General features: G+C 37.7%; 1 protein-coding gene across 1 annotated transcript in view; it reads left to right on the top strand.

The window, feature by feature from the left end:
• LOC128734164 (bromodomain-containing protein 4) overlaps nt 1-14,722 on the top strand; it is a 70,192-nt gene that overhangs the window by 44,115 nt on the left and 11,355 nt on the right. Inside the window, exons 4-6 of the mRNA XM_053828207.1 lie at nt 13,759-13,908; nt 14,077-14,133; nt 14,604-14,704. Of these exons, the coding sequence (XP_053684182.1) occupies nt 13,759-13,908; nt 14,077-14,133; nt 14,604-14,704 (308 nt within the window). The remainder of the gene's footprint in view (nt 1-13,758; nt 13,909-14,076; nt 14,134-14,603; nt 14,705-14,722) is intronic.

Here is a 14,722-nt window from a genome sequence, read left to right as displayed (position 1 = left end):
GATTCTTTCCATACTTGAGGAACGTTCCCAGTTTGCAATGATTCATTAATCAGGTCTAGTACGGTATAACCTATAACATGAAAGCAATCTTGAATAACTCTAGCATTTACGTTATCTACGCCAGCCGTTTTTCCTAATGAAAAGCAGATTTTTCTAAGTTCACCTAATGTGATTGGTTGAAAACCTTCAAATCTACAATTACTATTAATCGGCTGTTTTATTTCATTGGGCTCATCGACCAATTCAATAGACTGGTTGATCAACGACACACTTTCGACGAAATAATCGTTAAACTTAGAAGCAATTACTAGTTCTGACTGTTCTAACGTGCCATTAAAAGTTATGGACCGCGATCTACAATTACTTGGTTTCAATAAAGCTTTTAAAATTTTCCATAACTCTTTGCTGTTATTTTGATGCTGATTAATCTTCCTCTGGATATATTCACATCGAGTTTTCTTAATCTCTTGTGAATATTTATTACGCGCGGTCGTGTACTCATACCAATGATTTTGACTATTCGATCTGCGAAATTTTTTGTACCATTTGTCCCTCTCACGTTTAAGACGCAAGAGATCCAAATTATACCAGCTGTTCGAGTTTTTCAAAGAAACAAATTTTTGTTCAACTAATTGATTCGTACACGTTTTCAAAGCATTCGTAAGAACAGCCGCAGATTCATCTAAACTTCCGGCCGCGAGTGGAAAATCTACGCTTCTCTCAACAAGATTCGAAATAGCATGTTTCGAATATTTTCTCCAGCATTTCAATTTTACAAAATCCTCGCTATTATTTAAGTTATCCACAACTTTAATAACTAATGTTTCATGATCGGTTATTTTCAAATTTATATCCGTGACTGTGCAAACAGTATCAAAATTGGAATAGACATGATCAATCAAAGTTCTGCTATGCTGGGAAATCCGCGTGTGATTATCTACGGTTTGTCTTAAATTGAAAAATTCAGCAAGACGTTTCAAGCGATGCGAAATTGAGGTATCGAGCCAATTCATATTAAAATCTCCAGCCAATATGTTTAATTTACCTGCATCAAGGAATGTCCCTAGCCAGTTCTCTAAGATTTCAACAAAACGCTGGTTACTAGAGCTGGGAGAATGATACAAAACACCATAATTACCCATCTTTATGCCACGTACAACCGTAATGCCTAAGAACCAGTTACCTTCATTCACTTCGTTAAGACAAAGGTTGAATTGAACTGATTCTTTGACATAAATAGCAACACCGCCAGTATGTCTAGAATGTGATAAACAAGCAGCAACATTATATCCCGGAATAGTGTATTGATCAAACGCTTCAGTTTCAATAATGTGAGTTTCTGCTAGAAAAACCATAAGTGGACGTTTTTCTTCAACAATCTGACGTAATGCAACGTAGTTTGTTGACAACCCCGCAATATTCAAATACAAAAAATCGATTTGATTCACACTTTTCTTGGAACTTTGTTGCTATTTGTTGAAACGCAAGCTGCTTTGCTTTTGCTCAAACAATCTTTTATAAATTGAGCACTCTGAACTAAATGCGGCATGGTTGACTTCCAAATTCATTTTTCGTTCTTTATTAATTTTCAAACAATTAACACATTTCAATACAGTTGATGTGCACTCTGATGTCTTATGTTTTTGGCTACACTTTGAGCAGGTATCACAATTTTTGCAATCCGTACTCTTGTGTCCAAATTCCCCACACTTGAAGCATCTTAAAACATTAATCGCGGGAACAACAAAGCACCGATCAAACTCGACATTTACTTTTTTCGCAGACAGCATAGACTTATACGTCGCCAAATCGACTTCAATCACTGCGCTAAACTTGTTATACATGAAGCGTGGATTTTCATATATATTTATAACTTTTACATCATTAATTTCGATACCATCATTTTGACTTTTTAAAAAATCAATGAAGACATCGGAGGAATATTTATCGCTCATGCCCACTACCTTTAATCTTGGCACCGACATGGGAACAACAGCGCTATAATTTTCACCCAGATTGCTTTCGATACCATTCTTCACCTGATCAATATTTTCGCCCGAAGCGCATTCAACAATAATGGAACCATCTTTACCGTTCCTGAAATTACTTATTTTGTGTGTTCTCGGATCTAAAGCTCTCTTTAAAAACTTACGAGTGTCATCGCAAGCTTGTTTGGATACTTTCGGTTTAATCACAATGACCGGTCGAGTTTTACGTTTAACCGGTTTAAAACCGGCATTGTTATAGTTGCCAGTATCGGTAACATTAGTATCACTAATAGTTTTAGGTTTACTTTTACTGTGATTTTTAAAGACTTCCGCAAATGTTGCGTCGTCCGCAAAAACATTGTCATCATCACTACAATTTCGTAATTTACGCTTCTTTCCAATTTGGTCAGATTCAGAACGAATCGTCCCCGACAACCCGCGAGCATTATTCATTGCAGCTAATTTCTGATGCGCAGTAATTTCTGACACTGAACAGTTCAATGATTCAAATTTGTCACAAATTAATTTTTCAAGGGACTCATTCATGTTTAGCCTTACTTGTTCCATAGATGGCTTGGTGGTGTAATTGAACATGTGCAAATCTTTTTATTCATTTATTCGTCAAGCATTTGTAGACTACGAGCGGGCATTGAAACGAGAGGCACGATTTTTACCAAGAGTAGCCAACTTCTAGGCTTTGCAGATGACTTCGATATCATTGCCAGGAACTTTGCGACGGCGGAGGCAATCTACGCCAGACTGAAAGCGGAGTCTAGGAGAATTGGGCTAAAAATAAATGCGTCGAAGACCAAATACATGAAAGGAAGAGGCTCAAAGGAAACAAATGCGCGCCTCCCACGGACGGTAACCGTTGACGGCGACGAACTAGAAGTGGTAGAAGAGTTCGTGTATTTGGGATCGCTGGTGACCGCGGACAACAACACTAGTAAGGAGATCCAGCGGCGCATCCAAGCGGGAAATCGGGCCTACTTTGCCCTTCGTAAAACGCTGCGATCAGGAAGCATACGCCGCCGCACGAAGCTAACAATGTACAAAACCATTATTAGACCGGTAGTTCTTTATGGACTTGAAGCCGTGACGCTGCTTACGGAGGACATACGCGCCCTTGCCGTGTTTGAGCGGAAAGTGCTGCGGACGATATTTGGCGGAGTACAAACAGAAAGCGGAGAGTGGCGGAGGCGTATGAATCACGAGCTACAGGCACTGCTTGGGGAGACCCCCATCGTACATCTAGCGAAAGTTAGCAGGCTACGGTGGGCCGGACACGTCGTAAGGATGCCGGACGACAGTGCGACGAAAACGGTCCTCTTCAACAACCCCACCGGCACCAGGAACAGGGGGGCCCAACGTGCACGATGGCTCGACCAGGTCGAAAGCGATTTGCGACTTCTGAGACGACTAGGAAATTGGCGACGAGTGGCCCAAGACCGAGTTGAATGGAGACGAGTGCTTGAAACAGCACGAGCCACCCCGGCTCTATGCTGCTGAAGAAGAAGAAGATTTGTAGACTACATTACTTACTTTACTTATTCGGCGTCAATCCGTTTAGCAAATCTATGCCGAATTCAGGAGCCATCGCTACATTTCTCGGTCTTGGGCTGCCGCTCTCTAGTCGCCCGTAACACTCGCTGCTCTAGCATCCACGTCAACAGCGCTCATCTAAGGGGTACAGGACCGAAATGGGTACATTTTTTCTGTACATTCACCAGCATGCAATGCCATGTCATACTCTAACCAATACCATCGCTCTGTACTGTTCCTGTATCGACAATGCCTATCTCTTGCACGTGTCGAGACTAGCCCGAATACGTACATGATAATAAGCAAACATTTTCGTATGTCAGCCGGCCATTCATACAAAATGTCGTGTAGAAATGACATGCTTTAGTCTCTTTTTGCTTACAGTTGTAGTTGGAATAGTATGGAGCAGTGATAGAGAATAAGCTGTATTGGGGACCTTCTTATTTCAAACCGTGTTGTTTGGGGGAAAGCTGTATGTTTGGTTTACGTGCGCAACAGCAAAAGAGAATACAAAAAAGTGTCTCCAAGACTGGTGACATGTTCTCCCCGATATCGAAGAGTGTATGACACGTAGACCAAGAGATGTTTTCCTTGTTCTTGCATTTCTTTTCGGTGCTTGTGTACCAGTAACATGTCGCAAGACTGGTAACAAGAAAGAATGGTAAATATCTTCAAATGTTTGTCACCAACCAGTACATTTTACGTTGGCCTCTGTCGGGTTTTCTGCTCAATACGGTTTTCGCTGGTCTGTCATCATTGGCCGTAGCTAGAAGATTTCGCTGGTAGGGGCCTACTCCATTCAACTCAACCCTGTACGTTGAGCCCCATATTGCTGCTGCGTGTGGGGTTGTTGAAAAAAACTCCCATTTCTGCAAGAACTGTCGGTTTGGTAAAAATATGGACCTTAGTGGGGCGAACCCCCATGAAACTTGCCTAGTAATTCACTACGAAACCTTGTGCTGTCGGTGACAGCTGGCGTAACGGGGTCTGGGAACTGGGAGAGTACCGTCCGTTGGGCACTCCTATACACTTAAAAAACTCAGCAAAACTTGCCGAGATTTGGACAACCGAGCATTCGGTTAAAATTTCTGTAGTGCATATCGACGTTTACGAATTTTACTAACGTTTGGTATCATAAAAAAAATTACCGAACGCTCGGCTGTTCAAATCTCGGCAAAATTTTGCCAACTTTGGTACTTTTTTTAAGTGTGTAGGTTAACTTCCGTTCCGTCTCCTTCTGCAGCTTCGCCATTGAGGTATTCATCGAAGAACTGCTTCCCCCTGTCGACCACCTCACGCTCGCTCGTTTGTAATTATATTCCCTCCCTGAAAATTTCTGGAGGGGGTCTGCAAAATTCTGGAGGGGGCCTGGTCCCCCACGCAATGTCTCTCATTCGGCATCCTTGCTACGTGGTCAGCCCATTGCAGCCTGCCGTGTTTTAGTCGCTTCATAATATCCGCATCTTTGTATACTTGGTATATTTCATATGCTGCCAAAAATTGATCGCAAGATCTTACGCTCAAAACCCCCGAGAGCTCGTCGGTCGCTCTCTTTCAACGTCCACGTTTCGTGGCCGTAGAGTACCACCGGGAGAATTAGCGTCTTAAAGAGCGCGAGTTTCGTACGGAGTTGCAGGCTACGGGACCTCGACTGGCTACGTAATCCGGTAGCCGCTATCTGCTTTTTCACTTCTCGACTCACATCGTCCTCATATGTCACTAACGTACTAAGGTAAACAAATGCATCGACCACTTCAAAAGTATCTCCGTCTATCACCACCGCAGTTCCAACACCCGAAAGGCTACCACGCTTTCTACTCTGGTAGAATTTATGATAAGCCGTATCCTCGCAGCTTCCTCCTTAAGATATGCTACGCTTCTTCCACAGCTCTACGGTTAACAGCAATGTTATCGATGTCGTCCTTGAAACCTAGGAGCATATCGTGATGATACATTTCTTTGCACTTCACCAGTACATCAGGACTGAGTTCCGCAAGGTAGCAATATGGAACTATTGTTTTTTCCTGGTTTTCAGCAACATCGTTTTACCGTTGGATATCGGCTGCAAACATCTGTACGCTGATTTATAGACAGATGATTTAAGGTTGCTAACTGGTTTACGGTTCCGGATTGCGAGCTTTTAACGTGTTATGAGCCCGTTTCACTTTGGCTCTAAGACTGAGGGAATTGTGTAGCGTCGACGAGTTTGAAAAACATGCGATCTATTAGATGGACGTTGCGATATTCGAAATGTCTCACTAGACCTTCACCCATTCGGTTTCTTTATTTGAGGTTATTTCTTTATTTTTTTCACGAAAAATTTAACCACTTAAAGAATGTTTAGATTGAATTTCAGACAAAATCTATCTAGACAAAGTACGTGCTAGCTCAGTGTTAGCTCCAGTAAGCATTTGGGGACAATTATAGGTGGAAAGGACAAAAGAAATTTGATTTTGTGTTTGTTTTAAAGCGATTTTAATTTAATAGTACTTAATAGTATTAATAATACTAGCTAGGAAGCCTTAATGAATGCTACGGTCAAGTTCCGAAAACGGATTTTAGCACCAAGACTTCGATTTGCTCTGCTAAAATTACCGATTCTGAGATACCCTGCATATGAGTTAAATTTCAATTAAAATATTCTTCCCTATTTGCTGCTTTTTTCCGCACACGCATTCGGAAATGTGTATAGATTTTACGCATTTGCTGCCGTGGATTTGTTTATGAAAAGATAGCAGCATAAATATATGCAGCCATTAACGAATAAACAGACCATTTTCGCTCCATCAGCGAGCTCACCTGTCGACGATCTACGCATTTTCATTCAAAGAGCTCGGCCAGAATATGGAAAAATGCTGCGATTCGAGTATCAAATCATTGTTTACTTTCTTTTACTGGTTAGAGTAAAAGCACCGCATCCAAAATATTTTTTTTTTATTACGCCTGAAAAAATTACGCACTAACAGATTCAACAGATGCAATAGGATGGATCAAAAATACATTTTATAGGCCGTGGCTACTTTTGTAGGTCGTATTTTGCTCAACAAACATATCACAAGATGTGGTGATACCGTTATTAAATTCAATATTAAATCATCAAGATTGAAAACAAAAGTCCATTTAGACGCGAATTCACAAGTGGATGACAACTGTTACACGCTCGTCATCGTCAAGGATTACGACTTTGACACAGATTTTTCTAGACAGTTCCCGACAGAGTTTATTTATATTGCCCTACGATGTGGGGTTTATTTACGATATTAAACTAGATAAAACACTATTACAAAGCGTACATGACCTTCGTATAGTCGCAAAATTGTTTGTTTGTTTATTTTATTTCTTCATGTATTTTTCTGAGCTAAGTGAGTTGGGATATTTCCAATAAATCTGCTTTTTAGATTTTTAGAAAAAAAAACTAGGTCGTCCATAAAAATCTTTTTCGATTCAGTTAGAAAACGAGTGAAGTTTGTTTCGTATTTCTGAATGAATTTAATTGCGTACTTAGTTCAATAATAATAATCACGTCACTCTGTGATAATCTGTACTTTAGTGCTCACCCTTTCTACTACCTATGAGCTAAGCATTTAAAAATATTATTACTCATCACCGCCAACAACTTGCGAAATCCCTTTCGAAAAGTTTGCACGCTCAAGCGATTTCGTTCGTTCAAGTTCGGTTCAAGGTTGCCACGGCATTTCCTCAAGTGCACTTCCGTCGGCACATTGTGTGGCCTATGAGAATGGTTTGCGTCAATCAATTGGCATTTGGAGGTGGTTTCTGCTTTAGAGTGGGATCTACTACTCTGAGTCATTATTAGCACATTCTTAATTAAGCATCACCGAATAGGAAATTTCGATTTTCCACCATCAAATTAGCGACGGTTTTATTAGAAGATTGTTTTTATTTTTACTTTCGCTTCGCGAGACAGCTACAGATATATACCGTTTGCGGGTAAACGATGACGAGTATGCCGTAAATCGTAAATCCTGTCTATCCGCACTCGATTATGATCAGGTGCAGGAAAATCAAATTGCGTCTTATGTGAGCGCAGACTTTCATCTGCGTCAGATTGGTTGGTTACTGAAATTGAGGGTTATAGGCAATGCATGCTTCAAATATATGAATTGATTTTGCGTATACACGTCGTAAAATTAATTCATGTATTGATCATAACCAGTAGTGAAGTACCAAAATTTCAAAATATTCTCAGGAAAATTCCATGTTGCGAAAAAATAGAATGGCAAAAAAATTAAAATTTGATAGCACAGCTAAGCTGTACATAATTTCAAAAAAAAAATTAAAAACAAGCAGACACTGTACAACGTTTCGATCACAACATGGATCTTCTTCAGGGTTTTTAAAACGTGTAATTACTAACTGTAACCCGAGATATAACTTTTTACTTATTTAGAACGTGTTAATTATTTTTATCTAAAATTTTTTGGCCTATTCTCTCGTGTTGTCAAATCAAATAGTCAAGTAGCGGATTTAAAAGGAAAAGCGTCGTCTTCCTCAAACTACTAAATGCTATTAAACGCTCATAAAAAGAAACATACAGATATAATAATGGAACAAAATTGACACACAACGGTACATAAATGACAACGAAACGGTACAAAATAATAGAAAAATTTTCGAAAAAATATTCCAATGAAACAAAAAAAATAAAATAAAAAGAGTGAAAATGACCAAAGAAGACATAAAAATAAAAAAAAACTGACAGATATGAAAAACGATACAAAATTGCACCAAAATGCTCCAAAGTAATAGAAATTAATTCAAAATAACAGAACGAAATGATACAACAAATACAGTGGTTTACCGATTCTATCTACCCATCCAAAAATTTTTGGTAGATATATTTAGAAAGTAGACAAATTTGGGGAAAAATAAATTGGTTTTAAAAATTTTCTTTAATTATGTATTATTTTAGCGTAATTTTACGCATAGGGCTCATTTTATTCATATCAACCATTAGCCATAATGCATGTCAACTCAATATTATGAAAAAAGACATATCGAAATTCAAAATTGCTCCGATTTTATTCAAATTTTGTGTACTTATTCCTTTGCAGTAAATTTTAGATCCGTATTTTTATTTGGTACTTAGGGTTCTCTTTCCTGAGTCTATGTGGTTCCAAAAATTACCATTTTTCTCACCTTTAAAAATTCATAACTTTTGATCCATTGAACCGATTTAAATTATGTTAATGCCAAATGGAAAGCATTTTAATGAGCTTTTCAGAAAAAAAATATTGGGCTAACGCCCAAACTTTTTTTTATTATCGCAAAAACATTGAAACCATTACCTTTTTATGTTTCCAAGGTGTGTAGACCAAACAACTAGCTTACCATTGAAAGTACAATGAAAAAATAAAACCTTCTTTCCATTTCCAGTTTTTCGAGTGATTGCTATATATTTATACTATACATTTATATAGCAAAACGGCAAAAAACTATACATTTATTTATAAGGCAAAAACCAATATTTTAAATGACTTTAAGATTTTTAAAAAATGTTTTTGCAATCATAAAAAATTTTGAACGTCAGTTTATTATTTTTTTCTGAAAAGCTCATAAAAATTTCTTTTATTTGGTAATAAAATTATTAAAGTCGGTTCAATGGTTCAAAGATGAGAATTTTTAAGGAAAGAAAGGTGATAACCATAGTTTCTAGCGGAGACGGGGTTGCCCGTTAGCCCGTTAGCGTTACAATATAGAAAAATATCACAAAGGATCATTATGAAATGTTAAAAAAATTAACTTAAAAATAATCATTACAAAATAAATGGAAGTTACTTTGCGTATTTGACTTCAGCATTATTATACCCATTCTGTGTATAATTACATACCACAGATGCCATATAGTAAACTATAAAATATTCTCTGTTATGCATAAATGCATGAAATCTTCCAAATTTTCATGCCGCATGGTTGAAATGACAATTTAAAAAAAAGGTATATAAAACCGGGTCAAAATGGTAGACAAAATCGGGGGTATCTAAAATCGGGTGTAGATTAAACCAGGTGTAGATATAATCGGAAGACCACTGTAATACAAAAATAACGCAATATTGACGCAAATAATACAAGGATACAAAATGGCACGGGAAATTCCAGCACAGAAATAACACAAGAATGACACGGATGTGAAAAATATATAAAAAGAGTACCAAAATGATCCAGATGATATAAAGATTACATGTCCCTAAAGCTGGCAGTACAAAGTTAGCAGAACATTAGTTGCACCATTCAGTTAATTGATGCTCAATTAATGCTAATTAATGCTCCTAACGACGAATTTAATGCTCCATTGTTTCATAGGAAAAAACAATGCGCTGCTAGCTTTAGATAAAGTTAGCAGGACAATGTTCGGAAATGGCACTTCCGGTGCAGATAGAGCTACCCAAGTATGAGCACAATTTAATGCTCATTTAACCCTTTATAAGGCAGTGGCAACTATATTGCCACCAACAAAAATTTTTTATTTTGCTTCTATAATTATATTGATGTCATTATAGACGCAAAACAAATATTTTTCGTTGGTGGCAAAATAATTGCCACGGTCTTATAAAGGGTTAATGCTCCAGGAAAAACATAATTTCGGTAACTTTGGTAGTCATTTTCCATGACAAATTGAGCGACGAAGAAAATGTACTGCTAGCTTTAGATAAAGTTAGCAGGACAATGTTCGGAAATGACACTTCCGGTGCAGATAGAGCTACCCAAGTATGACCATAATTTAATACTCTAGGAAAAACATAGTTTCGGTAACTTTGGACGTCATTTTCCATGAAAAATTGAGCGAAAAAGAAAATCTACTGCTAGCTTTAGATAAAGTTAGCAGGACAATGTTCGGAAATGGCACTTCCGGTGCAGATAGAGCTACCCAAGTATGAGCACAATTTAATGCTCATTTAACCCTTTATAAGGCAGTGGCAACTATATTGCCACCAACAAAAATTTTTTATTTTGCTTCTATAATTATATTGATGTCATTATAGACGCAAAACAAATATTTTTCGTTGGTGGCAAAATAATTGCCACGGTCTTATAAAGGGTTAATGCTCCAGGAAAAACATAATTTCGGTAACTTTGGTAGTCATTTTCCATGACAAATTGAGCGACGAAGAAAATGTACTGCTAGCTTTAGATAAAGTTAGCAGGACAATGTTCGGAAATGACACTTCCGGTGCAGATAGAGCTACCCAAGTATGACCATAATTTAATACTCTAGGAAAAACATAGTTTCGGTAACTTTGGACGTCATTTTCCATGAAAAATTGAGCGAAAAAGAAAATCTACTGCTAGCTTTAGATAAAGTTAGCAGGACAATGTTCGGAAATGGCACTTCCGGTGCAGATAGAGCTACCCAAGTATGAGCATAATTTAATGCTCATTTAATGCTCCAGGAAAAACATAATATCGGTAACTTTGGTAGTCATTTTCCATGAAAAATTGAGCGACGAAGAAAATGTACTGCTAGCTTTAGATAAAATTAGCAAGACAATATTCGGAAATGGCACTTCCGGTGCAGATAGAGCCACCCAATTATGACCATAATTTAATGCTCTAGGAAAAACATAGTTTCGGTAACTTTGGACGTCATTTTCCATGAAAAATTGAGTGAAAAAGAAAATGTATTGCTAGCTTTAGATAAAGTTAGCAGGACAATGTTCGGGAAAAACATAGTTTCGGTAACTTTGGTATTCTTTTTGCATGAAAAATTGAGCGAAAAATAAAATGTACCGCTAGCTTTAGATAAAGTTAGCAGGACAATGTTCGGAAATGGCGCTTCCGGTGCAGATAGAGCTACCCATGTATGACAATAATTCACTTCTCTAGGAAAAACATAGTTTCGGTAACTTTCTAAAGCTAGCAGCAGTACATTTTCTTCGTTGCTCAATTTTTCAAATGACTACCAAAGTTACCGAAACTATGTTTTTCCTGGAGCATTAAATGAGCATTAAATTATGGTCATACTTGGGTAGCTCTATCTGCACCGGAAGTGCCATTTCCGAACATTGTCCTGCTAACTTTATCTAAAGCTAGCAGTACATTTTATTTTTCGCTCAATTTTTCATGGAAAAAGACTACCAAAGTTTCCGAAACTATGTTTTTCCTGGAGCATTAAATGAGCATTAAATTGTGGTCATACTAGGGTAGCTCTATCTAAACTTTATCTAAAGCTAGCAGTGCATTGTTTTTTTCCTATGAAACAATGAAGCATTAAATTCGTCGTTAGGAGCATTAATTAGCATTAATTGAGCATCAATTAACTGGATGGTGCAACTAATGTTCTGCTAACTTTGTACTACCAGTTTTAGGGACATAAAGATTACTTCGAAATGGCACATAAATAACACAAAAAACGGTGTAAATAATAAAATAATATAATAAAAATGTCATAAAAAGATACAAAAATGCAATGTTGCTAGCTTTGATCGCGATGAATACTCATCGTCACTTCATTAGCGAAATGACAATCTCGACAAAGAAGAATCGTCGGCGCAGATACTCTCTCGTTATCTCTGTCTTATACTCGTTGTTCATCGCTGTCAATAAGCCGAGAATGCGATCAAACGAAAACATGCATAAGGTATGTCGCTGCTTCGTCGTAATTGCCTATTCTCGTCCTATACAACATAAATTATTAAAAATATCAGCGATTTTTATGACACACAATGCAAAATTAGTTTTCCCTAATATTTTAGTTTATTGACTATCATATGCGATCAATCAAAGTGAGCTGAGACCTATTGAAATGCTTTTTTTTCATTAAAGAATTCCTGGCAGCCAAATTTCCTACATGTTTTCGTGCGACGAAGACTAATCGTTTCAATTCCCGTCATTCGTAAAATGATAACAACTTACGCAACGCATTGTCGTTATTCTCCAGCCGGGAAAACTTGCATGACCAGCAGAAACCTTGCAGAATAACATTTGTCATGCCGTCCTACACAAATACATGCGCGTTAGCTGCGTAAACATTATTGTGATTGTTAGTTCGGACGATGAAAAATTTTGATGGACGGATTTTAAAACGGTACGACGAGTTTAAGTAATGAAGTCAGTTGCGTAATTTCAATAAAATGCTTTAATAATCGCTATTTAGTGAATTCAAAGTGCACGGGTCGGAAGGTAAGTGTGTCTGAGTCAAATCAGCACAAGAACTTTTGGAGTATTCATCAAATCTACCTAAGAAATGATGAAAATTAAAGTGGCTTTCATTACTACGACGGGAATTAGAAATAAACATTATATGCAACCAGTAACTTCAAACTTTTTTTTAGACAGAACACAAGAAAACTGATATTTATTGCCATTTAGTTCCATATTTCAAAAATTCGTTGTAAACGTAACATTTGTGATTCATGTTGAGGCACCAGTTTTCGACTCTTAAGATCCAGTTTTCGCCATTCCTGTGCACCAATTTTCGCTACTCCCAGGAGCATCGTAAATTTAAGAAAATTAAATTTTAAGAGTATACAAAATCTTCGTTCAAAATCATGTTCATATTTCGATTTTTCATAATACGGCCGATTTTTATTTACCTCACTGTATATTTTTTTATTACTTTGTAGAAGGGGATTTCAAATTATTTTTAGATATTGTTTGTACCATCATAGTCACTTTAATACAGCAATTCGCGCACGAGCGCCATCATATGCAAGTTGTAAATTAACTTGGTAACCTTGAAAATACTTTTTAGACAGTTTCAAATTTCATGAGGTGAATGAAAATAAATAATATTAATGATATCAATCTATTTCCGCTCATTTGAGATCGTTGTACGGTTCTATCGAATCATTCACTTTCGGCCATTTTCACCGGCACCGGGCCCCGTGGTCGTTCGTCTGTCAGTCTATTTTCGAACCGAAATATTTTACATAACGAAAGCGATAATTTAAACAAACATCGCGTCCGATGCAAAAAATAAAACGCCAAAACTCCACTCACGTTCTGCTCGGACCGTTCAACCTCCGCCGCGCTCGCGATCTCTGCCAATACACAGTTGACCACTGAAAGGTTATTTTGGTCACCAGAAGGAGAAGAAACATTCCAGAACAAGTGACCATCATCACACCATCTCGGACATGAAAAAAGAAAAACTAATTTCGTCACCGCAAAATCACAGCCAAATGTGACTTACGGTCGGAAAATAACATTGTGTGATTTAAAATTTTTGTGTTTTGTGTTCTTTTTTTTCTGCATCCTCCCATTGCAGCCATATCGTACGACACCACTAGTCCTACCCGGTGCCAAAGTACCGAAAAAGGATGTTCTACCAACAGAATCCTACCTCAGACACCATCCAAATCCAGCAATGCGCGCACCACCAGCTCATGACATCGCAGACACGCTGATGAAACAGAAGGTAATCAACAGTTAACCCACCACCCGATTTCTCACTCGGAATAATTCGTCACAAAACACAGTCCTGAATCTGCACAGAAAATAATTCCAACTCTTTTCTCAAAATCTTCCCGCACAAAACACCCACAAATCCTACCCCCCTCAAAAAAAACTATCTTACCAAATTTAGGTTGCAGAAACAATGATTCACCGAATCATAGGAGAAGAGCCTCCCAGCGGTCCAAAGGTTTTCATTTTGTTTATTATTATCGCCGATTGGTTTTGAATTTTGGTTACTATTTACGGCAAAGTTTTCTCTTTTCCACTGAAAAATGCTTACTGCTCTACAGTTTCGAAACCTCAACAACTATCGCCGTAAACTGATCCACCATGCTACGAAAGTGGAAAGCAGCCAACTGTTTTACAGAGTGGAATTTACTCGTTCGTTACTCTGTTTCGAACTTCTACCTTTTGCTTTCACTACTGCTTTTAAATTACTGAGTTTATTTCTGTTTGTTTCTAATTGTTCCAATTTGTGTTTGTTGATTTACGTGTTTGTTTCGACACTGGTTTTCAACTCTTACAATACAACAATCGTAAAATTGTAAATCTTTCGTACCGGTTCGGTTTCGCTTTCGTGTTTCTACGAATCAACCCGTTGAATTGTTATTTTAAATTCTTTTTTCTTTGATCTGCAAATTAATGAATTATCCACAGGTTGTTCACAAACAATTTAACTCACCGATCGGACTGTACTCGGATAGCAACATCGAAAACACTCTCAGAAATGCCGCCCCACAGCAGAACCAGGCCGTACCGTAAGTTATCGTTTCGAT

Source organism: Sabethes cyaneus, chromosome 2 (genome assembly GCF_943734655.1).
Source record: "Sabethes cyaneus chromosome 2, idSabCyanKW18_F2, whole genome shotgun sequence".
In the NCBI taxonomy this organism is placed as follows: Eukaryota; Metazoa; Arthropoda; class Insecta; order Diptera; family Culicidae; genus Sabethes; species Sabethes cyaneus.
Note: the sequence above shows the minus strand (reverse complement) of the source record. Positions and strands in the feature narration are given on the sequence as shown.